The sequence below is a fragment of the Canis lupus genome, chromosome 8, assembly GCF_048164855.1.
Source record: "Canis lupus baileyi chromosome 8, mCanLup2.hap1, whole genome shotgun sequence".
Taxonomy (NCBI): Eukaryota; Metazoa; Chordata; class Mammalia; order Carnivora; family Canidae; genus Canis; species Canis lupus.
Window position 1 is genome coordinate 14484580 of NC_132845.1, and position 26316 is coordinate 14510895.

General features: G+C 41.2%; 1 protein-coding gene and 1 long non-coding RNA gene across 6 annotated transcripts in view; one reads left to right on the plus strand and one right to left on the minus strand.

Moving 5' to 3' along the window:
• Positions 1-332: 332 nt before the first annotated feature.
• LOC140637856 (uncharacterized) lies at positions 333-7637 on the plus strand. Its single transcript, XR_012034933.1, has 3 exons — positions 333-622; positions 6484-6670; positions 7554-7637. It is a non-coding gene; the product is annotated as an uncharacterized lncRNA (long non-coding RNA).
• LPAR3 (lysophosphatidic acid receptor 3) overlaps positions 7171-26316 on the minus strand; it is a 96540-nt gene continuing 77394 nt past the window's right edge. For all 5 annotated transcript variants that reach the window (XM_072834294.1, XM_072834293.1, XM_072834291.1 and 2 more), the window contains exon 3: positions 7171-8956. In XM_072834294.1, coding sequence (XP_072690395.1) covers positions 8628-8956 — 329 coding nt within the window. In that variant the 3' untranslated portion in view covers positions 7171-8627. The remainder of the gene's footprint in view (positions 8957-26316) is intronic.

Sequence of the window (26316 nt, forward strand, 5' to 3'; positions counted from 1 at the left end):
TGGAGCTCCCTCCTTCCAGCAATCGTCACCACAACTCTCCTGAATCATCACTTATTCCCTCTTCACTGGATCATTCCCACCAGTAACCACATGCTGTAATAATTCCCGTGTAAAAATAAGCAACCTTCCCCCCCCATCCCCCCCGTTACTGCACATGCCCCTCCAGCTACAGGTCCCTTTTTAGGAAAGAAAACAAGGTAAAACTAACTAGTCCTCGCTGGCCTCCAGTCCCTTCCTCCCGGCGCCGCTCCGGCTTCCTGCGGGCAGGCTTCACCCCGCGGCTGCGCCGCACCAGCGGGCTCGAGGCGCCAAGTCACCGGCCCACGCTCAGGCCCCCGGCGGCACGGGTCCTGCTCCTGCTCCTGCTCCTGCTCCTGCTCCTGCTCCTCCATCGCCGGAGCTCCTCTGCCTTCTTAACGCTCTTCCGCGACCGCCACCGCAAGCCCCCAGGAGTCAGATCTCCGCCTACGCTCCCCGGCCACGGGCTCCAGCCTAACCCCGCGGCTTCACGCGCCCTTCAGGTCCTGTGTGTGACCCCGAGATCAAGCTCTCCGGCCCGACAGCGCTCGGCCCAGCCAGCTCCTCCCTGACATCACCTGGCTCTGTCCCTGCAACGTCAAAGGTCACACTGCCGCTGAATTCCGGGACCCCCCCCCCCCGAAATCTTGGGCTCCTACCAAGGTCTCCATCTCCGCGAGAAGTTCTACTGTTGGAGGCTGTTGGTAGCGGTGCTCCTCGGGCCCAACACCCCGTTCGCGGCTCCGCGGGGTGGCAGCCGGAGGGCCGGCCCTGGGCACTGGCTGTCGCCGCCTGAGGCTCTGTCCGTGGCCCCGCGGGGGGGGGGGGGGACCCGGCTCCCAGGCCCGCAGGGCCCTCGGCTCGCCCGGCTCGCCCGGCTCGCCGCCCACGTCGTGTGGGAGAGTGAAAGCCGCCGCTCTGGGGCCCCACGGAGCATGCGCGTGCTCGTGCTCTGGCCTCTGACCCTTGACCCGCGGCCCCGTCGGCCCTCCGGAGGCCCGGATGTCCCGCTCCTGGGGCCCAAGCTGCCAGCACCGCTTTCGACGTTCAACCAAGATATTGGTCAAAAAAGAGAGAGAGAGAGAGAGAGAGAAAGGAATAGAGAAAGAAAAAGAAAAAGAGAAATAAAGAGAAGAAAAGAAAAAGAAAAAGAAAGAAAGAGAAGGAAATAAGGAAAGAGAAGAAAGAAGAAAGAAAGAAAGAAAGAAAGAAAGAAAGAAAGAAAGAAAGAAAGAAAGAAAGAAAGAGAAAGAAAGAAAGAGAAAATGAAAGAAAGGAAAAGAAAGAGAAAGAGAAAAAGATTGAAAAAGGAGAAAGAAAAAGAAAGAAGAAAAGAAAGAGAAAGAGAAGGAAATAAGGAAAGAGAAGAAAAAGAAAGGAGAAAAGGAGAAAGAGAAAGAAAAAAGAAAGAGTGAAAGAAAATGAAAGAAAGGAAAAGAAAGAGAAAGAAAGAAAGAGAAAAAGAAAAAAGAAAGAAAAAGAAAGAGAAAGAAAGAAGAAAAGAAAGAAAGAAAAAGAAAAAGAAAAAGAAAGAGAAAGAGAAGGAAAGAAGACAGAAAGAAAGAAGAAAAAGAGAAGGAAAGAGAGAAAAAGAAAGAAAGAAAGAGAAAGAGAAGAAAAGAAAGAGAGAAAGAAAGAAAAAAGGAATTCTCCATTTGTACGTTTGTAGTAGTCCAAGCCCAAGCCTTAGAAGTCTCTTTAGGACACGACTCTCACTACCACGTCCAATCCATCAGCAAATCCTCCGTTGTACGCGTCTTTCAATACCACTAGCTGAACCACAGCCATAATTAAAATTTGCTGAACAGCGTTCCATCCGTAACAATAAACACACACACAGAGCGCCCCAGCACTGTGTTAAATGCCTGACATAACTTATTTATTGTCCATAACAAGCCTGTGCTGGGTGGAATTGCCCAAAGAGGACCTGGCCCAAAGTCCCATAGCTAGTGAGTGAAAAAGCTGAGATACCTAGGCAATAGGATTCCAAGTCCACGTGCTGGACTACAATGCTTTACATTGATCGCGGTGCTTGGGTAATTGCATTGTGTAGAAGTTTCCAGTGCTATACATGTTGTTTTGACCACCTTTGTGTACAAAGCCTTTTCCTCATTTAGAACCATTCTCAGAAGTTGAATTGCTCAAAAGAGCATAAACATTCTTAATCCCTAAAGTGGCTAACCTATTATCAATGAACATTGGCTTTTTGAAATCTGAAGTCATATGCAGTTACTAAGGGCTGTTTTCTGAGTAGAGAAGAAAATCTAACGTTGAACGTTAGCTAAGTTTGACCCTTGATTTAATCACCGTGTATCTTACATATTCGTTCAATCTTGTGGTCTTCAGTTTCCCTATTTGTAAATTCAAGATAATCCCTACATTACAACTTCCTCACAGAGATGCTTTTATCAGGCTCTAATTTCTGTAAAAAGAAGAAATTTTAGTGTTTTTTCTCCCCAGCAAACTATAAACTCTGAAACTTAGATCTATGACTGTTCTACTCCAGAAAGGGGTTGATCTGTTGCATCTTTTAGACCATGAAACACTGAATTCTGACTTTAAATGGCTTTGCAAATCTGAATTTTACACTGACCTTGGCTCACTTCTTATTGTTTCAAGATCCTCTTCTACACACTATCTGGACCTGAAGGAAAGATTGAATGGCGCTATATTTGTCATGATTGTATATCAACTGTGACACACATATTTTATTTCTCATGTTCTAATCTTAACTTTGATATCATAGGTTTGGATAATGAATAGCCAATAATAAGCTTTTATGTCCTTTTTGTTTTTTTTTTTTTCATCTTATTCCCACTCAGTCTTTGGAAGATCCATATGCTAAAATGTGGAACCTGTAAATTATATGTACCAACACTTTATTTTTTACAAAATTTTCACCCCTTTTTCCAGAACTAACTGTATCTTCTACCCTCAGTCAAGAAAAACTAAAAGACACGTATTTGAGAAAGGGGAAATTCTCAGAAGCCAAGAAGTCCTTTCTCCTTTCATTTTCCTTTCTCCATGTGCTGAATTGGCTATTTGCAGTTGGTTGTATTGCTGATCTTTTCTATCTCTCCTGAATCTGAAAGGTTGGAAGCCTGGGAACCATATTTCTCAGAATACGAAGCCAGCAAATATCCCAGTCTAGAGTCTGGCAGTGCCAGACAACTATGAGAGATGAGGAAGGCAGAGGGAAGCCGGAGCCGTATTCTTCCTCTAGCAACAGATCTGAGATTTTGTTGTGGCCTCTGGGTGTCCTGTCACAAATGGTTTGCCTCAGGAGGCAGTTTCCAAAAGTTCCTGACCAGTGTGGCAATATATCCCAGAAAGTTAGCTGCAAACCTGAGAGCCAATTATGGGCTCTCCTTCCTTACCTTTGCTCCTCTAGCCTTTCCAACTGTTTTATAAGTGCCCAATTGCCTATTTTAAACACCTTCCTGCTTCGAGTACCCAGAATGGTTTCAGTTTTCCTAACTGAAGCCTGGTTGATGTGTCCCATCTCCCAGTTTATATAAACCCATAATCAGGCATTTACCTAAAAGAAACACAAGTCTGATTTAGATTACCAGTAACAGATCACTAACCCATAAATTGTAAACGGATTTTAACCAAAAAGTAGCCCCTTTACGTGATTTCTTTTTCTACTACTAGGTCTTGGGGAATTCTATATCAAGAATTACACCACAGAGGCCAGATCTAAAAAACATAATACCAGTATCACCAATGTTTCAAAGTGATACCTTGAGGATGACTACATCCATTCATGCCCCTCCTTAATATTTTCAAATATTTTATTTGTTCCTTAGCACCTAGGGAATGTTCAAAGTTTTGGTTAAATGTAAAAATAAGTGTGGAGTTTCTATTTGCCTTGGAGTAAACAGTTCACACACTTCACATTTAAGTTCACTTTAGCACACATAAACAGGTCATCAAGTCTCTTAGGTTCCCATTTTGATGAGCAATTCAATTTTATTCCAGAAATCCTTTCCCCCTGTATTGATGATGGATTTATAACTACACATTTCAGAGCTACTTTAATCTCATGGATTTTATTTTTTAGAGATTTATTTATTTGAGAGAGCACATGCATGAATGGGGGGGACAGGGGGAGAGGCAGAGAATCTCAAGCTGACTCCCCACTGAGCAGGGAGCTGGATGTGGGGATTGATCCCAGCACCCCGAGATCAAAACCTGACTTGATATCAAGAGTCAGATGCTTAACTAACTGGGCCACCCAGGCGCCCCTCATAGATTTTAGATGGTCTTCCTAGTGTACACTAAAGCTTGAGAACCACTTTTTTTTATTTGAGAGAGAGAGCTAGCGAGCGCATGCATGAGCTTGGGGGGAGGGGCAGAGGGAGAGGGTAAAGCAGGCTCCCCGCTGAGCAGGGAGCCTGATGCAGGGCTCAATCCCAGGATCCTGCTGAGATCATGACCTGAGCTGAAGGCAGATGCTTAACCAACTGAACCACCCAGGCTCCCCAACCTTCAGAACCATTGTAAAAAGTGAAAACAGAGCTCTTTCTCTTTGAAATCCCTACAAAAGGAGTGTAATCCAGAGAATCCAAAGACTTAGGGTTCTTTCCAGGATTCCTATGTGGGAGGTGGATGTATAGAATCACAGAATTTTGGGAGCCCTACATTTAGTAGGCCAGTGATCATATCTAGGGTTTTATTGACAATTTAGGGCAGAATAGAAATTGGAACCCAGGTATTCTGAATTTCGATTTACTGTTTTAAGATGGATGTCATGTACATTTGTGTGAGTGGTGAACTGAACAACTCTAGGTATGCCAATCATACTGTGGACATGCATATATATTAGTATAGTTTTCTGATACATAGTAGTAAAGTTCTAACGAAATTAATGTATCAGATGATTTTCCAATAGATGCAAGCTGATTATCTTGAGGAAAGGAGAGTATTTTCTAATGTGCACAAAGATAAAACCTGGGCTTGTGACAGGTGGCCTCCCCCCTTTCACTTTTTCAATATAACCGTGTGACTAATATGGAATGTGCAGGCTCTAAACTCAGTAACAAATACAACACAGATGGTTTATGGAAATTAGAATTGTTCAAACTTGAAGTTGCTGATACAGAAAAAATTTATGAAGTTTTGCTGTACAAAACTGCAACTCTCTAAAAAGCTGGCAAGATTTGCACACTCCAAGATTGGCTGACCCAGTGAATTGCAAACCGTGTTCATGGATTGGCATGCAAAGGTACTGCATTGTATCCATAGCACAATGTGACTCACATTCTTACTGATGTCCACTGGAATCTTCACATGTGATTTTGGTAACCATTTTACTATCATTTGCACTAGAAACCTTTAGTTCACAAATTATATCTGATAAAACGCTCTGAATTCCTAATCATTGCCATTAATAGTTTACCATCTGCTAATTTGGGAGAAAGCACACTCTAAAAAGTACTGGAGAGAATGCTGTAAAAATATAATACACCATTAGGGCCCCCAAAAAAACCCAACCCCCAGAATCTCCCACCCTGACATTATTCCTCTGTGAAAACTAGTCTTAAATCATGAATATTTTCAATTAAGTGATGTGTTCAAGAGAGCTTCACTCACAAAATGCAGCTTCCCTTACTTTAAAAATCTGTCATGTTTTTTTAAGTGATTCTAACCCCATGCCTATGCCTGAAAGACAATGTATAAAACTGGAAGGAGCCCTAGGGGTTTCCAATTTAATATCACAGTTAGCAGTCCGCCAAGGAGATATAATTCTGAGGTAAGTATCCCAGAGGTCAGATCTGTGTTTGCAAGTTTTGGATTCTTTTTGGTACACAGTGAGATGGATCATGATGTAGAACAAGACTTTGGTTGTTTTTACTCTCGGTTCTAATAGGGCTAAGTCACTTTCACGGGTGTCTTCACAGGCTTACCTTCGTTATGGCTATTCAATCAATTAAAAGCATTCTTCTCCCCCATCGCAAATGATTAAAGGATTAATGGGCTCATAATACAAAACACTCTTAACCTCATGAAATTACTGACCTGGGACATGGCACGCCCTGTCGTACGTGGGGTGGTGCCAGCAGATGAACAGAGCTATACCGCCTGTTCCCAGGTCTCCCCCATGGCCCACCAGCTAATATTGATGCTGCTGACTTCACCCAGTCCTGGACCCTAGGCCTTCTGACCATGGGCTGTGCAGATGCTCAGGATGTCTGGGGAAACAGGGGCAGCGAAATTTCTAAATTTTGATTATCGGTATGTACAAAACGCATCAAAAGGCTGATTGTGAGGGTAATCAGAGCTCTGTTAGAGGCTTACATTTATTCTCTGATTTAGTACTGTTTGTATTTGGAGTTCCACAGTGGGGGCCATGATCATTTCAGGGCTCAGTGCTTGTAAAGATCACATGATGGCCCCAAGTCTACCACTCACTTAAAAAAAAAAAATTCAACAATGTATTTCCAAAAAATTCTTTCCTTCCAGGCAGGCAGTTTTCACAAAGAAGCAGACTCTGTCACCAGCACAGATATATGAGAACACCTCGGGCGGTGCCACAAATCCAAGAAAATTAAATCTTGTTTGGCTCGGGAGTAGCCCATGCCTTGAGTCAAGGGTTGGTCTGAAAAGGTCTAGATCGAATTTTTAGAACCATCACCTCAATGACTTGAAGGTAAGTTTGGGGTCCTAGGATTTGAGGGAAAATATTCTTTCTTCATCTTTTCTCCAACTAAGAGATGGGTTTGCCATGCTCTGGGCAAGTCCTGTGACCACAGCCACTTGTCATTTCCAAATATACACAACTTCTCTACTCTTACACCATCTCTGAGATATGTGTGCACACATAAAAACAAAAGCTATATATTTCCATCACAAATTTCCACACTTGGATCCCCTCCAGACACTATTCTGAATACAAAATTCTGCTGCAGGGTACTAAAAATGGTTCTTACCTCAAAATAAAACCTTTAAAGATCCCTTAGTAGCTATTCAGGGACTGGAATTCAATTTCAATCCTCCACCCTTTGGCCAGCTGTAGATTCAAAATGCTTACATAAAACATTGCAAGTATGTACTTCATGGCAAACCTGATTTTTCTTCTGCAATAGAAATGTGTGTTATACTTACCACAGACTATATTTTTACTTAGAAAATACACAAAGCAATAATGCATTCAACAAGAGGGAACAAATTATTTTATTTTATTTTATCAGGAACTTTGACATAAGCTTCAGATAGACCCACTTACTACATGGAGTTTGTGAAATCTACACCTTCAAATCATAATACTCTCTATTTTAGGCCATTCCATCTAAAAAGCATGACTTCTCAAATCCTTTTATTCCAAGTAGTTCTTGCACATAAATGTTACATCACAATAGCAAAAAAAATGTAAACTTCTTTTGCAAACTACATAAATAGTATAATAACTGCCTTGAAGTTATTCTTATTTTAAAATCAGAATATATTCTAAATGCTTTACATAAAAACTTTGGTCAGTAGCCTATGTGTATGAAACTTTTTTTTTTACTGACTTGCCTTTCATGTTTACTTAGGTCTTTGACAGAGATGATTTTTAAATAGGACTCAGATCAAAATTCATTCCATACGGAAGACAAGTACCGGAAATATGTCGATAACTCTGGGCAAAATATGAAATGTGAAAATTATTCCACATACTAAGTCTGACAAGCCACCAGTGATATGGAGGTAAGTGAAAATAAGGACTCAAGTCAAGCTCATATGTGATCCTATATGAAAGGAATTCAGCCCACTTATCAATATACCTTCTACTCTGCTCTGTGTCTGTTTGCAAATGAGTCACTTCTTTTTCTTTTCTTTTAGAGCATGACAGGTCATTTCTACAGCTATAGTCCTAGACTGAAAGTCTAGGTGGCCAGTGAATTTACTTCACCATCACTGTCCTTGAGGTCTTTAAATACAAATTAGAAATGTATAAACATACAGGAGTGTATACACACCCATGCACACTTAAGACGACCACTTTAAGGCCTTTTTTGTGTGTGTGTGCTGCTTCAAGAGAAGTTTCTAACATGTACCTGTTTTTGTTATTTAAGTAAATCTTGCTCAGAATGTTCTTTCAGCTAAAAACCAAGTCAAATCTGGAGTCCTTACTGATTTGCTATTCTGAGATTCCTATGGAACAACTAGCTACTGGCCATGGTTTCTTTGAGGAAACAAATATCATAGCTGAAGCATTTTCAAAATTTTAAATGCATGCAGAAAGAACTACATAGGCTTTCCAAGCAGCTATATCAAGTGGCTCAAGTAACATTATTATTTATCTTGGCCTAAGGCCCTTTATCAACATCCTTTTAAAACACAAAGAGAATGGCTACAAGATGGTGACAGGGCCCAGAATGGTCCTCCAAGCAGTTCCAAGGACATCACTGAGGATTCCACTGTGCTGTCTCTCTCTTTTGTGCATTTTCTCCAAATGCACTGTGTCCCCTCTTTACTGCTCATGCTTTGAAATTATGTAATTTTAAAAAATCTACCAGTGATTCATTTAGACCTGAAATAACACTGTAGGTGGGTGTAGTTAGAGACAGGTAGCCATTCTTAACAGCTCCTCTCCCAGAGGAGGCCCTGGTAGGCACACCCACAGTTTAGGAACTGCTCTTGTTGCAGACTGTGCCTTGGCTGATACTGTCTTCCTTATACTGGCTGCCTGTGTCGCTCCGGCTGAGGATGGTGGAGGCGATGCGGGAGGGGCGTCTCTCTGAGTTCTTCTCCTGAGAGAAGCAGCAGATCATCTTCTTCATGGTGCTGTACATGTCCTCATCTTTGTAGGAGTAGATGATGGGGTTCATGACTGAGTTCAGCAGTGCCAGCAGCAGGAACCACCTTTTCACATGCTGCACACCACACTGCGTGCAGTTCAGGCCGTCGAGCAGCAGAACGACCAGGCCTGGGGTCCAGCACACGACGAAGGCCCCTGCGGGGAGAGAAAAGGAAGCGGGCTGCTCAGTTAGGTTTCCTCTTGCCCTGCTTTCAGTCAGTGGCAACAATGACCTTGAGGATTTGTTTTTTGTTTTGTTTTTTGAGGATTTGTTTTGACAACTGCAAAGCCCACTTACATCCATCCTCTGAGCACTTGAGTCCTGGGCTCGTTAGGGGTGAACAGCTGGCCACCTCCTTGACTGTTCTCTGTGTTCTATTTCAGCTCCTTACCTGCTTTCCCAGGACTCGTAATTAGGGGCTCACATTTACCTCATGTTTACTAAGCACTCCACATCCCTCATCTCTGTCAGCTCTCTAATCCACACTGGGAGGCTCCTGCAGTCATCACCCATGGTTGGCAGATGAGAAAACCAAGGGCAAATGCCAGGAGTGCGTGTGGGAAGGCCTTACACCATCAACCCTACACTCCGCTGTGCTACAACTCAGATGTTCTAAATGTTTTGCTGACAATAAGACCCATGGCATCTATAGCATTCTCCTGGTCTCTTAGCTAAGTCACCTGCTCACACATTTCACTCTATAAATCCATGTTGATGCTGAGGAAGCCCTGTATTCTTTTTGACATATTCATAGGCCATCTGCTTGATTCTCTGCTCTCAATTTTTTGTTCCTGTTGGTTGTTGTCAGAAATAAATCTTTCTGTTTAATGATGAGATAGAGATGTGCTTGTAGCAGGTCTATTTATTTAGCACAATTTTAGCACCAACTGCACATGAAGGGTAGTCTCTTCTGAGTCACCAGACATCTGATCATGCCTAGCTTACCACTAAAGCTTTCTGACACATTTTTCCTAAAATATGAGACATAGGTTCAATATTCCCCTATTCTATCACCATCACCTTGGATAACAGTGATAGCTCACATTTATACAATGCTTACTATGAGCCAGGCACTAGTGTAAATGCTTTCCTTTACTAACTCATAGAACCACACTAAGAAGTAGGCATCCCCAGAAAAAGGGGGCACAAGAAAGTGAGGTAACTTGTTCACCATTGAACAGCTGGTAAGAAACATCTAATTTGGAGTGTTGGCAGTCTTTCTCCAGAGGCTGTGCTCTTGGCCATGATATAGGTGACCTGTCTCTATAATGTGATATGGTTTCTTTCCTCCAAAGTCCTTATCATGTCTAAGCAACCTTGCTTATCCATTCCATAAACATTCATCATGAGCTTACGACGTACCAGGAATGCACTAGACAGTAAATGAGGCGAACTATGCACTCCAAGAACTAAGTGCTAGTGGGGAGATAGAATAAACAAGCAAGTCTATAAATCACATCACCAACTAGTTATTCTTATTGGTTAGAATTAGTCCTGGACAGTATTCCTCTTGTCCCTTCGCCTTTATTCTGAGAGATATAATAATAAGCAAGTCAAATCAAGAATTATAAAAAAGGCCATGTGAGGCTGTAAAATGCCATGTGCCTCAGGGTCAGACAGGTGTGCCCAGCTCCTCACTTTGAGCTACACAAATGAGGCAAATCACTGCATTTCTCTGAGCTCCCATTTCCTTGTTTTATTACTATCACTTTTTTAGGTTTTATTTATTCATTGGAGAGAGATAGAAAAAGAGAGAGAGAGCATGAACATGAGTGGGGAGAGGGGCAGAAAGAGAGGGACAAGCAGACTCCCCACTGAGTAGGGATCCTGACACAGGGCTCCATCCCAGGACCCTGAGATCATGATCTGAGCCAAAGCTCAACTGACTGAGCCACCCAAGCACCACCCTCATTTCTCACTTATGAAATAAAGATAACAATCCCGACTCTGGATGGTTGTGAGGGGTCAGAAGTAATGAAAGTGATGCCATTCCTTGAGTTGGGTTCACTAATTAGTGGTTATCATGAGATGTTCTGTCAAAGACATCGGTCAAAATTAGATGTTTAGGAGTTATCAGGAGGGTTTAATTCTCCATTTCATAATTACAGCTCATCAATGGTTCCCTTTTCACCCCTTTCTGTATTATTTTTGGTCCAGCTGGCCTATATGAATAAAGAACTTGGAGATAAGAGGTCAGAGATTGGGTCCTAACCTACACTTACTGTACAACTCTGGCAGACCCATGTCATCTGTCTGGGGTTCGGCTTCCTAAACTATAAATTGAGGACTTTAGGAAAGTTCTGGGTTTTTCCAATTTGGGGCTAGGACACCTTAGTGTGTATGCAGTCAATTTAATGGGTTTGGACAAGTCTGGGGATTTTTAAATGCAAGAATGGAATGGAATAGCTCAGAGTATATTGCATAGACCAAAGGAAGTTTTGTTTCCTGCAATTTTTGTTTCAGTTTTATACACTATGTTTATGTGTGTATTGGTTATGAAGTAAACTATTATTTCTTACTGTTGGGCTTTGCCAAAAGTTTGGAAAACACTAGTTTAGATAAACTTGAAGGCCCCATCTGGGTCCAGTGGTCTATATTTCCCTTAACAGTAACACTTTTGTTCTCTGCTCTTCCCGAGGGAGGGTTACTATGTTGTCAAGAGGCAAGAACTAAACAAGCCAGACATCAAAAGCTGTTGCTGCCAATTTTGATGCGAAAACTCCTTTCTGTGTGAAATTGCATGATTCCAAAGAAATCCCGGTGGGAGAGTTCCAACGTCCTTGTGTTAATGAGGAAAATATCGATTAACTTTATACTTTGTTAAATATGCATGTCAAAATTTAATAGAGTATATAACTTCCAAATTAATGGAAGGGGAAGGATGGAACCAAAGGAAAGGAAAACAAGATCTCAATATTAAAAAAAGGAGAAAAAAATAAAAATAAAAAATAAAAAATAAAAAAAGGAGTTTGGGGGGAGAGTCAAACATAGGAAAGTAGAACAAATAAAGAACAAAAGAAGATACTGGAAATGAATCCAAATGCACTGAAAGTCAAGCCCAATGTTAATGTGGTATCATTTTTTAAAAACAGGTGAATATAAACAATTTGATGTCTAACATTACATCCATATGTGGTAAAACCATAAGGAAAAGCAAGACTATTAACATGAAATTTATGATACAGTCATTTCTCCAGGAGAAAGGGTCACTGGGGCAGGGCCACATAGGTGATGCTGAAGATATTAGAGATGTTCTATTATGTTGGGTGGCAGGTACACAGGAATTTTTAATGTTTTTTTTTTAATTATTTTAAGTGTTATTCTTTTTTTATTTTTAAAGATTTTATTTGTTTGTTTATTTATTTATTACATTTTTTTTAAATTGGAGTTCAATTTGCCAACATATAGCATAACACCCAGTGCTCATCCCATCAAGTGCCCCCCTCAGTGCCCGTCACCCAGTCACCCCCACCCCCCACCCACCTCCCTTTCCACCACCCCTTGTTCGTTTCCCAGAGTTAGGAGTCTCTCATGTTCTCTAAGTGTTATTCTTTATACCATACACATGTCTTATATAATTTTCTCTGAATGATGTATCTCACACATACACATGTCAAAAAAGGATAAAATTGCCACTATGCTTTCCTAAAAACTTTTTTAAATCAATTTTTTTTTCAAATCATAAAAGTGTTTTTTCCCACCCAGCACAAAACTGTTTTATATTAGTCAGGGGATCCAAACACTCTAAATAAAGTCTCCAAACTGATGTCTTCCTTGTCACAATGCAATTCATGTATATTTCCCCTTTGCACTGAACTACATAATTCATTCAGTCAACACTTGACAAACTTCTCATTGAGCAATGATTATATGCCAGACACCATTCTAAGAATTTTATATGAATTAACCATTTAATTTTCATGGCAATCCTACTAGTATTATTATGAACACTACCTCATAAAAATACTGATGCAACTCTCTTTTTAAACCTGAGGAAGGTGAAACACAGAGAAGCAAGGTAATATGCTCAAAGCCACAGAGCCAGGATTTGAACCCAGATTTGATACCCTGGATTTGATACCCTGGCACCAGAGTCTGTGTTCCTGTCCACATGTGAGGCTATTCAGCAATGGACACAGAATCTTACCAAAGTGAGTGATGGGGGAGGGAGAAGGGTACTTTTGGTCCTTAAATTCCCATTTATGGTCTGTCACATACCATGAAGCTGTGTGTATATAACAATTAAGTCATTCTTTGGTTTGTTAGCATAAAGATTTTATGTCAGGAAGGGAAGGGAAGGGGGAAGAGGGAAGGAAAGGGAAGAAATTAGGAAGAGGGAAGGGAAGGGGAGGGGAAAGAGGAAGGGGGAAGGAAGGGAAGAAGAAAAGAAAGAAGGGAAGGGAGGAAAGAAAGGAGAAAGAATTCCAACAAAAATATATGCTAGTATTAGGAGTAAGAAGAAACAAAAATCTGCTGACCTTTTCTTTATACTGTTTCCAAGAACAACAGAAGGCAAGTCTTCTTTCACAAAGCAGCCCAGACACCCTGCACTGCCAGAGAGCCCGGCCTCAGGCATGCTGTCTCAGGTGCTGGCTGCACACCGGGCAGTAACCCTGGTAAATACCCCACTTCCTGACTCCTCCACCTGGCAGTCAGCCTCTCCCACCCAACACATCTCAGCACAGATATGAGGTTTATCTAATACTTCATTCTTCGGGGGTTTTACTGTATGTGGGCAGCTAGAGATGAGGCCCCCAAAACAATTTAAAAGGAGAAGAACATGTCAGGAATGGTCTTGGCCTGGGGAATCTGTAATCTTGGAGAAATTCTTTGAGATTGCAGGGGATGCCATAAACAAACAGATAGGCAACTGGCCTAGTTCTTAAAAAGGGGGCAGATGATAGATCCTGGGAAATATATATGAGTCAGTCCCCTACCACGTTCCAAAGGTTTTGGAGGAAAATACCTAATGTAAATATTTTTTGAGTATTTAGATTCCATGTTCAGACCATGCCAGCTGGGAATAAGCAGAGTTTTCAAAGAGAGGTCATGACAAGTCCTAATCACTTTTTAAAAAAAAAATCAGGCATTCATAAATACAAGTGGATCCAAGGTGTCTATTTGGCAACCAGTGGAAAAAATCAAGTATGTTCCCCTTGGAGAAGAAAAGGCTTAGGAAAGACATGATGTGCTAACTACCTCAAAAGCCTGAAAGATCATCATGTAGAAAGAGGATGCGCAGACTTGTCCTGGGCCATTCTAGAAGGTCAGTCTAAAACAGCAGAAAAAGTACAAAGAGAAAAAATTTGGATGTAAGAGTTCTTCCTAAGTAAATGAAGCTATTTGGGAGGGGAACTGGTTGTTGAGTGGGCAGAGAGCCTCCCATCAGCGGAACACTTCCTTTGCCTGGATCTTCCTGAGATATGCAAAAGGAAGGCATTTTTCCTAAATGAGATACAGGGTTAAGTGGTTTCTAAACTCTTTTCCAAGTAGAAAATTGCTACGTTCTACAAAATTATGAATTTCAACTCTTCATAAGATTCAAGCAAATTTGACTTGTTTGTTTTCCGGACACAATTATCCGACAGTATGGCTAAAAACTGATGGAGATGAATACTTTGAGCTAGCTGTTCCCAAACCTGGCTGGTCATCTGAATTACCAGGGGCACTTTTGTAATAATGCAGATCCCCAGGGCGCATGGGTGGCTCAGTCAATCATCTCTGCCTTGAGCCAAGGTCATGATCTCAGGGTTGGGATGGAGCCCCGCCTCAGGCTCCCCACTCAGTAGGGAGAGGCCTGCTTCTCTCTCTCCCTTCCCCCTGCTTGTGCGCACGCACTCACTCTCATTCTCTCTCATAAATAAACAAAATTAAAAAAATAATAATGCAAATCCCCTGATCTCACATCAGACCCAATAGTTAAAACCTCTGGTAAGGAGTGCACGTCCTCCTCTGGCCTTTGTTGGCTCTCTGGTTTGCCCTGCCAGGAATGCCTTCCTGTCTCCTAATCTAAGGTCTACTTTTCTTTCTAAGCTTAGCTCAAATTCTGCTTCCTCTACTGGACCTCTCCCATCATCCAACCCACAGCAATCACTCCTTCCTCTCAACTCCCAGGGCACTCTCCACCTATAACATCATGTGCCCCCAAGCGCATTACCTGCTTAATTCACTCTCACATCTGCCAAGAGCTCTGGGCCAGGAAGCGTGTTCGGGGCTTTAGATGCACTGGTCATTTAAAACTCATAGCCCTGTGAGGTTGCCCCTCTTACAATAATCCCAATCTTACACACAGTGATTTGAAGTTTAGAAGTAGGTCAAGAATTTGTCTTGGGCCCAGAAGCCAACTAGTAGAAGAGTCATAATTTGAACCCAGACCTGACTGGACTCCTCCATCAAACTCTTGAGCACCAGGCTAAACTGGAGATAGTTTTTAATACCTATATCCTCTCTCTCAGGCCTGTTATAAGCTCCCTAAGCATGTGGGCTGTACCTCATAACCAGTCTGTATCCTCAGAATGAAGTATGGAGCCCCACACACCATAGCAGAGATGAGGCAGTTGAAGGTACGTGAGATTTAATAAGAGGCCTCACAGGGCCAGGTACCGCACTAGTTGCAGCATCTGCTCTTGTGAACAGCATCTGGTTCTGCCCCTCAGGCGCTGACAGGCACAGAACGTGGGTACAATGTGTCATGATTCTGCCTGTCATCAAGGAAAGTCTCAGGTGAAGTGACAGCCAGGTGAGCTAAGTGTTGATGGTTAAGACCAGCCATGCAGAGGTGAGAAACAACATGATACATGGGGGTAATTCCAAATAGTTCAGGATGGTTTTAACCTGGAGAGGTGACTGAAGAAGTATAGTGAAGTCTGAGAGATGACATGGGCCAGACCCACGTTGCCTGTTCATTATCACTTTCGTACCATACCCCCCACCCTCATACACACACACACACACACACACACACACACACACACACACCCAGGCATCTCTGAGCAAGGGTCCTGTGGGCAGCACTCAGGAGTCTGAATTTATTATAAAGATCAGACCCCATAAGCCTTTGCCCTCAGGTGTCCATTCTATATAATGAATTAACTTCTCTCCCAAGCATCTAGAATGGTATGAGTCATATAGCATTCTTGAGAAGATTAAGAAATATTTCTATGTTCCATGGTTCATGAGAGAATCCCATTGAGAAAGGCTAGATCAGAGGTTTTTCAGACTCAATTGCAAGTCATTAGTGAGCTGTGAAATCAATTTAGTGGGTGGCAACCAGCAATTTTCTAAAAGATGAAATAGAACAGAACAGAAAACATCAGAGTGCATCAAATATAGTAAGAGTATGTTTCATGAAACTTGTTTCAGTTACACACAAAAATGTGGGTGTGCACTGGGCCATGATATAGAATGTACATCATTTCTTATTGTGGGTCCTGATTTTAAAAGAAAAAAGCATAAGCCATGTCTATAGATGAGTGGTTTTTCAAATCAGGTTTTTAAAAAGTAGAGAAACACTTCCCAAAGGAAATCTCTTGTTAAAGTTCAAAATCCAAGCTTCTCTGACTAAAAGAAAGAGATGGAGAGCAGGGGGTGAGGAGAAGTTGAGTAAAGCCCTTCGCAGCAGAATCCATGCTCCTCTTTACACTACAACCCCCACTCCACATGTGAATATGCACTGGGGCTCCCTGGGGAGCCCCAATGACCGTTGTTTAAAACTGCTATGGACTCTGTCTCTCATGAATAAATAAAATAAAATCTTTAAAAAATTTTTTTAAAAACTGCTATGGAATGGTAGCTTTTTGAAGGTTTTTAATGGGGCATGGATAAGTCTTTTCCTTAATATTCTTTTTTTTATTTAAGTTCAACTTAGTTAACCTATACTGTATTATTAGTTTCAGGGGTAGAATTTAGTGATTCATCAGTTGCATGTAACACCCAGTGCTCATCACATCATGTGCCCTCCTTAATGCCCATCACCCAGTTACCCTATCCTCCACCCCTCTCCCCTCCAGCAACCCTCAGTTGGTTTCCTATAGTTAAGAGTCTCCTATGGTTTGCCTCTCTCTCTGTTTTCATCTTAGTTTCTTTTTCCTTCCCTTCTCCATCTTCATCTGTTTTGTTTCTTAGATTACATACATATAAGTGAAGTCATACGGTACTTGTATTCCTCTGCTTGACTTGTTTTGCTAATACACTAGTTCCATCCACATCATTGCAAATGGCAAGATTTCATTCTTTTTGATGCCTGAGTAATGTTCCATGTATGTATGTATGTATGTGTGTGTGTGTGTGTGTATATATATGTATATATATACACACACACACCCTCTTTATCCATTCCTCTGTTGATGGACATCTGGGCTCTTTCCATAGTTTGGCTATTGTGGACACTGCTGCTATAAATGGAGTGCAGGTGTCCCTTTGAATCACTATATTTGTATCCTTTGGATAAATACCTAGTAATGCAATTTCTAGGTCATAGGCCAGCTCTATTTTTAGCTTCTTGAGGAACCTCCATACTGTTTTCCAGAGTGCTTGCACTAGTCTGCATCCCCAGTGTACAAGGGTTCCCCTTACTCTGCATCCTCACCAATCTCTGTTGTTTCCTGAGTTGTTACTTTCAGCCATTCTGACCAGTGTGAGGTGATATCTCATTGTGGTTTTGATTTGTATTTCCCTAATGCTAAGTGATGTTGGGCATTTTTTCATGTGTCTGTTAGCCATTTCTATGTCTTCTTTGGAGAAATGTCTGTTCATGTCTTCTGCCCATTTCTTGACCGGATTTTGTGTTTTTTGGGTGTTGAGTTTGATAAGGCTTTATAGATTTTGGATACTATCCCTTTATCTGCTATGTCATTTGCAAATATCTCTCCCCAGGAATATGACAGGGATGTCTCCTCTTACCAATATTGTTCAACATAGTACTGGAAATCCTAGCCTCAGCAATCAGACAGCAAAAAGAAATAAAAGGCATCTAAATTGGCAAAGAAGTCACATTTTCACTCTTTGCAGATGACATGATACTTGATATAGAAAACCCAAAAGATTCCACCAGGGCATCTGGGTGGCTTAGTTGGTTAAGCGTCTGCCTTCGGCTGCCTTCAATATCTTTGAGTCCTGAGATCAAGCCCCATATTAGGCTCCCTGTTCACTGGGTAGTCTGCTTCTCTCTCTGCTTCCCCCCATCCCCGGCTTGTGCTCTCTCTCTCAAATAAATTTAAAAAAGAAGATTCCACCAAAAAGTTGTTAGAACTGATACAGGAATTCAGCAAAGTGGCAGGATATAAAATCAATGCACAGAAGTCAGCTGCATTTCCATACACTAACAATCAAGCAGAAGAAAGAGAAATCAAGGAATAGATCCCATTTACAATTATACCAAAACCCATATCTAGGAATAAACCTAATCGAAGAATAAACCTAACCTAAAGGATGTGTACTCTGAAAACTATAGAACACTTGTAAGTATTGTATTTTAGAGCAAAATTTTCAATGCTCAGAACAGACTAGAGGTAAGTGGAGCTTGAAGTCTGCTCCCACGTGCATCAGAACCACTGGGGGTGGGTAGTCAGGAGCTCTTTAAAATTCAGGTTTCTAGGCCCCACCTAGATCTACCAAGTCAGAAACTGATGAAAGTAAGATCTAAGCATCTCCAGGGTAAGCTAGCTCCCTGGGGAATGCTTTAGTATAGCAAAGCATGAAAACCACTGGCCTAGGTAGGGAGACTCAACTGAGGACTGGCCAAAATTCAGGTGAGAATGATAAGGGTGAAAAGAGCAGTGGTGGTAGAGATGGACAGAAATAGATGGTAAAGAGGAAGAGACTGAAGGACTTGATAGGAACTGGCTGTGGCAACTGAGGGAGAGGAAAGAATCCAGGGTGAGTTGCATGTGGTTCTGATAACCAAGCAGAGAGGCAGCAGAAGGAACAGGTTTAGAAGGAGAGTGTTTGGTTTTCACCATTCGATAAGGAGTACCTATGGTTCCTCAAGCCAGAGACGTGTAGAAGGCAGCCTGCACTCTGAGAGCTCCAAATTGAAATGTTGACTTGGGAGTTACCAGCAGTAGGTGGGCACTTTGGCCATATGTCGTCCTTCCATTAATAAATATTTACTCAGCAATCACATACCATGTGCCAGCTCCTAAGAGTGGATATTTTCATGATAATTACATTTGGATAACAAATCTCATTTCCTTCTATTGCCAAGTGACAGGTCAGTTACATTGACAAGAAGCAATTAGGTTTTATTTTAATGAGGCACTATGTTCTTTCAGTACCTGTTTAAGAGACTCACTAATTGTCCAATTAGACTACAAATGAGCTTTCCTCTGGTAATTAAATAAACTAGTTTCAGTGCTATACTCAAAAACCAGTACCATGAGTTCAATGTTAATTTTTAAAGCATAGTGAATCATATACTAGAATATGCAATTACAGTGCTGAAATGATATTTAATGACTCCAATTTAAGGTAATCAGAAATATCAAATTAAGGAATGTCTAACGTTTTGGAAGATAGAATTAAAAATTAAAATATTGGTGACAAGTTAAATAAAAGATCTTTTCAAGTCTCTAATCAATATTATGTTAGACAGTCTATAACAGCCCTCTTCTCTTATTTGGAAGTTTTCAAAATATCTCAAAAATCCCCTGGCTAATACTTCATCTCCACAATATATAGGAAACTAGAAAGAAGAACACCAATCCATCTGGAAGAAGGGCCTCTCACTGGAATGTAATTAAGATAGTTCAGCATTCTTTAGGTTTTGGTGACAGGATATACAAAAGATGAAGACTTCAAGGTATGTGACACCTATTCTTCAGGACTCATATTTTTTTTCTATTCCACTAGTCAGACTTGTACCCATATTTTCATCTATTTAAAAATTCACACATGCAATTAAAAAAAATCCTGACATGCGAGTGGCACATAAATAAAACATCTATAACAATAAAAGCAATCACTCACACAGAATAGTCACACTTTGGCACATGGACTACTCATTTCATCAAACAGGAGGATATATTTTAAATATGTTCACTCTGTTATTCCTTGTTTTTTGTCCAGGAAAAAGTGGCAGGGCACAGGCAATAATGCTAACCTAGTAAGCCACAGGGCTGTCTGATTTACTAAAATAGAAAATTACAACTCTACATAAAAATCAGGTCGTGAACCTCATCTGAGGAAAGCTCTCTTATCTGAAAAGAAATTTTAAAAGTAAAATTTTAAACTAAAAAGTTATTCTTGATCAGCAACGTTATATTGTGCAAGTCACATACTAACAGAATATTTAAATGGCAATCCTCTCATGATAGCAAAGAATTTGTTCAATAATTTCAAAATAACACTTTCAGATGTGGTTTGCATTTAAATTCGTATTTGTTTACCCACAGTGCTTCAGAAATCCAATAATTCAGAAAATAGATTGTCACATATGTGAAAGGAATGAAAACATACACTTTTAGGAAACCTGACTTATTTTTACTACAGAAAGCAAGAAAACACTGAGACACTTCAAATAGAAGATGAGCAGTTAAGCATTCCACAAATGATTCATTTAACACTATTGTCACGTCTGTTGGGTCTTTTGACTCTAACAACTGGTTTTAGGCACTTGTTTTAAATTTGTGGCCAGCTTTGGAATTGAAAATCTCAGTGCCAAGGGGTTATGAGATAAAATATAAAGGAGTGGCATAGCAGCTAGAACCACAGCCCAAGACCTAATTCTAGTGTTTAACTCTGGGCAACAGCTGGAAATCATAAGCTGAATAAGTAAGGGAACACCATCTCCACCTCCAGATTCCTCTTTGAGCATAATATGTATGGACCAATAATACCTCAGTACCTCACTAACTATTACACCAAGGGCTCTTCAGCATCTAAGAAAAGGTGTGAGGTCAGCTGCATGTATTGGCAGAGTAACAGCTCTTTGCTTGGTATAATTTTAAAGATGGACAGATTCCAACTAGTCTGCCCAAGGATCTGAAATTCTTGCTGGAGTCACTTCCTTTGGATTAGGAAGGTCTCTGTTGCACCCTACCTAAAAATGTAAACATATTAAGCCATAGGCATATAATATTTTATGACATAAACTGTCACTGGCACAGAGCAGGGTTCTGAGGGGATATTAAAGGGATATCTTTTTTTTTAAAGATTCTATTTATTTATTCATGAGAGAGAGAGAGAGAGAGAGAGAGAGAAAGGCAGAGGCAGAGGCAGAGGCAGAAGCAGGCTCCATGCAGGGAGCCCAATGTGGGACTCGATCCGGGGACCGCAGGATCACGCCCTGAGCCAAAGGCAGATGCTCAACCACTGAGCCACCCAGGCGTCCCTAAAGGAGTATCTTTGATGAGGTTGAAAAATTTCAAAAGGGCTGCATAATATGGGACACTGTACGGGAAAGTTGATTTGAATAGAATACAAGATTCTGGACACTCAGATGGCACAAAACACCATTCTGAGCTCAGAGGAAGGGAACGGAAATTGACCCACAGAAAGCTGGACCTGGAGGAGCAAGAGCATGTTATAGCTTAGGAACTACAATGTCTTCACACAAGAGCTATCACCTCCCATCCCATGCCCCTGGGCACCATTATTTATCCACCACACCACCTGTAGCTGGATCCACATTCACCTCAAATTCTTCATAGCACAGCTCCAAACATCCTCTAGCAATCAGATGGAATTTGCCCTTGAGGTGAAACCCACCTAACCATCCCTGTTCTGGTGAACAGAGCATAGGCCGGAGATCAAGCAGACACTGAGGGGACCATGGGCAAATCCATTCACCTTCTTGGGCCTCCCACCATTTTCTAAGCTATGGGATGAGCATGATGATACTGACCTGACAGGAATTTTGTAAGAATTTAATAAGATAATACACGGAATGTCCAACACAGAAAACCCTCAGAAAATGTTAGTTCTGACTGCCCAGATAGGGTTATTTCCCCTGCTGTGCCTCCTAAGGCAATTCATAAACACATCCTGTAGGATACTTCAGTTGTTGTTGTGTATCTGCATGTGCATGTACACACACACACACACACACACACAATTTATTACATGTGGTCCCAATTCTGCATGCATTTGGCTGCCCTCCTAGGCTGACATCCTCAGGAAGACCCCTTTTGTATCTTATTCAACTTGGGTTACCCAGTGCTTAGCCAAGCACCATAAACATAGTAGGTACTTAATAAAAGCTTGTTAAATGAAAGGATATCAATTCGAATCCAGACCCAGGAGTACGCTTTTTAAAAGGTCATTATGTTTCTCTGCTACCAATTTCTTCATCTGTCCATTAATGAGACTGGACCAGAATGATCTGCAAGGTTCCCTTTGGCTCTCACATTTGATGATTCTGGGTTTCACTCAGAGCTTCCTTCAGTCATGGCCAATGAATAGTCCAAGTAGGCAAAAATGGATGCTCTCTATGGTGCCAAGTGTGAGAGAGAATTCTGTGGTAAATTTAAGATGCACGTTACGTGATTCTAGCAGAAACTGCTGAGTGGGGTCACCCAGAATGCTCTCAGATACCAATATGTATTCAGTTAATACACAGTGAGCATTTGTTAAGTATCACACACTATGCTAATGACTAGGAATAGCAAGTCAAAGGAGACAGAGGAGTAAATGACCACTGCAGGGTATGCATGAGATACCTGTTAGGGCATATTGCCTAATGGTATTCACAAGAGTTGAACTTACCATTCTCTAAGTGTCACCATGGATTGAGTTTTTAAAAGGATACAAATGTAGGGGCACCTGGGTGGCTCAGTTGGTTGAACATCTGACTCTGAGTTTCAGCTCAGGTCGTGATCTCCCCATGGTGAGGCTGAGCCCTGGGGATGGGCTCTGCTCAGTGGGGAGTCTGCTTTAGATTCTCCCCTTCTCCTTCTGCCCCTCCTCCCACTACAAATGTTAGGAATACCTTATGGCAGTATTGGTATTATTACATTGTTTTCAATATAAAAAATATTTTTGATATATTAAAAACAATATTGTTAAAAAATTGAAATAACTGAAAATAATAGATATAAACAATCACAGTACTGAAAACAATATTGATGTAGAAGATGCTTATAATATATTGTTGAATTTACGTAAAACATAGTTTATAAGACACTATAAATATAGTATTAATCCATTCTGATTAAAAAGAACAAGTTAAGAGGCACCTTGATTGCTCAGTCGGTTGAGCATCTGACTTGATCTTGGCTCAGGTCATGATCTCAGGGTCATAAAATTGGGCCCTGCATCAGGCTCCAAGGTCAGAGAGGAGACTGCTTGAGATTCTCTTTCTCCCTCTGCCCATTACCTTGCTTGCACTTATGCTCTCTCTTTCAAAATATTTTTTTAAAAAAGAACAAGATGCATTGTGCATATACATGTGTGTGCTTAGAAAAGACCACAAAATATACAGTATTATCCAAATACCCCAGCAAATATAATCTCTAGGCAGCATAAGCCAGGTGCTATTTCTTCTTCCCTACCTCTCTCATTATTGTCTTTCGTTTTTTGCTAGGAGCATACCTTTTTTTTTTTTTTTTTTTACATATATAATATAATAAGCTCTCACTAAAGCTAGCTTTGTTTCTGTTTTGGGAACAAATATATCTGCACACACTCAATTTCTACTGCAAGAAATGCGATAAGACTGAGTTTATGCAGTTGAGAAATAAGAAGGTCAAGACTGCCTCTCCCAACAAATTTTTTAATGGGTGTTTTACTCCAAGTTACCCACCGATAGTTTACTAAATAGGTAAATGCATAGTAAGAGTATGAGAAAATCATTAAATGGTAAAACCATGTTATAACCCTTGAAGTAGAACCAATAAAAATCAATTGTGTAAAATGTGAGGTTTGTTGTTGCAATGTTAATTAAAAAACATTTTCTATTAGTTGTACATTAATCACAAGGTAAAGAAAGGAAGATATGCTATACTATACACTGAGACAAAAGGTCACAAATGATCACTTCCCCCTCCAAGAGCACACATCATCCAACAAAAACTTATTAAGCCCCAAAGGAGCCAATGATAGCACAGGTTACCCAGGACACAAGATAAACAAGATGGACACGATCTCTTTCCCAGTTCTTGACTTCATCAGCTCCTCACAGTTTAGTACCCTTTGGAGAGGCCTTCCTTTGTGCCACCACATAAAGTAGTGCCCAGCCCAGTCATTCCCTAAAATATCATTCTGCTTGATTTTCTTGTCACTCTCTGCACTTATCTTGTTGATTAGTTAGCTGGTTGACTGACTGACTTACTAATTGCCTATCATCCCGGTTGGAAAGTAAATATGAAGGGGGGGGGGGGATCTTTGCCCATTTTATTTACCTACAAACACTTCTATGTAAATGGTACTTTCTAGTTCCCTTCTGTAAGTTCTGATTCTAGGGAGTCTGGAGTGGGGGCCCAAGGATCCGAATGTTCAAAAAAATACTCCAAGGGATTCTCATGCTCAGGGCAAATGTGCAAAGTGCTAGCTTTTATACAAACCCAGGTTTTAACTCTCATCCACAGTTCAGAAGTCTGATGACCATATCTGTTTCCATCCCGCTGACAAAATGGTTTCTTGGGGATCCTTCTATTGGAAAGGAAAAGTCTTCAATTCTAATATACTCTGTAGACTCGTGGGAAATATAATTTGGTAATACTGAATGGCCTAGGTCTATAGGAGCTTATGAAAAACCATTATTGGTCAGGCTTATACTCAAGAAAAAAACTGTTGGTGAAGTACAACCTGACTACTTAAACTTACTAAGGGATCAGCTATGCCATCAGAAAAAGAAAAAGCAGTATTCGGAAACATACTCCTAGTTTGCAATAACCAAATTTGCAAAGTTTGATAGAAGGGAAAGGAATATGAGGAAATGGGTAGCTTACGCACATAGCAAAGTAAGCCTGGAGGACATAAATAGAATATGTGCAAAAGGGAACAGGGTGGCTTGGTGGTTGAGCGTCTGCCTTCAGCTCAGGGCATGGTCCCGAGATTGAGTCCTGTATCGGGCCCCCCTTGGGGAACCTGTTTCTCTCTCAGCCTGTGTCTCTGTTTCTCTGTGCCTCTCATGAATAAATAAAATCTTAAAATAAAAGAATATGTGTAAAAGATAACGATGGAAGGAAAGATGGACACTGCGAGACATACTTAAAGATGCTATTAAGGTATCCTGTGAGAACCTGGAAATGGGAGGAAAAAAGCTTGCTCTTTCAGTTAAGACCTAAGCCACTTAAAGAGATACAATGGTCTTTGGGTCTGTAGTACCTTCACTGAAATCTGACTGAAGGTGATAACATCTCAGAAGAAAGAATGCCACTGTAGCCCGGGATCTCTAGAAGTACCATAGGAAACTCCCAGAAGAAAAGTTCTTGGCCAGTGTGTCCATTCTTATGGCTGGGCAGTCTCTAATGTTCTGATTCTGCAAAAAGGCAACTTCTGATTGTAACTGAACTTGCCAGGTATTGACTATCTTAACCCCTTGGTAATTAACGGAGAGAGCAGGCCAAAGGGAATAAGGGAAGGAAGCAAATCAGTAGTGACACCTATGCTTTATTCACATTTTGCCTCTGTCACCTTTACTGCCTGGTGACCTCCTTTGCCTTTATTCTTTCAAGTCCAGCTCATTTGTCACTGCTCTTCACAGCTTTCCCCAGATGCTGCCCCCAGGCTGAATCAGATGTTCCCCAGTCCACGTTTCTGTGGCACTCTCCTAATGCTTACTGTCAAATCAGACACTGTGAGTGGCTTGTCCCTCTATGGCCAGCTAGGCTGAGAGCACCTGAAGGGTAAAAATGCTGCCACAGTCCCCTTGGATTCCCAACTGGCTGGGACTGGGTGCTTGGTAGGTGCTCAAATTTCAAGAAAGCAGGCAAGGAAAGCTAGAATGTCACAGACAGGAAACACAAGAGAAAATGAAATATTCTCTCATGTGAGTTTTCACCCGAATGGCTCATCCTCATGTATTGGTTTCAGATAGAACATTTCTCAGGCAGTCGGACCTGATCCCATTTCTGTGCCATCAAGGAAAGCGCGAAGTGCTGCAGGAGACCCACCTTATGAATTTACTCAATAGCCTGTTCTCAAACTGTGCAAGCTGCTTGGCTGAAATTCAAAATACCCGTTGTCAGGAGCATAACTGATATTTGAGTCACTCAAAAAAAGCCCATTTCGCCCCTAGTCGTTGATTACTTTATAGGCAATTCTAGGCCAACTGTGAGTTGATTTGCAATGATGTTTTATTGATTCATTCTCGACCAGTTATATCCTTTTTACCCTTGCTAATGTGTGAAATAATTTTCCAACAGTCTCCACCCAAACTGTGAGCCTCGCCCTGCCTAAGGCCCCGCCAATTCCTACAAAGGGCGTTTAGAGGTACATCTCTGTTTCTTCTGGCTATTTCTTCAAAGCCCCCTCTGTCCTTTCCCAGAATTCCAATGCCTCTTACACCTCTGTATTTGAAAATAAACTACATTAAACCTTAAAACACACAGTTGCTTACTCTATTTACCCTGTAAAA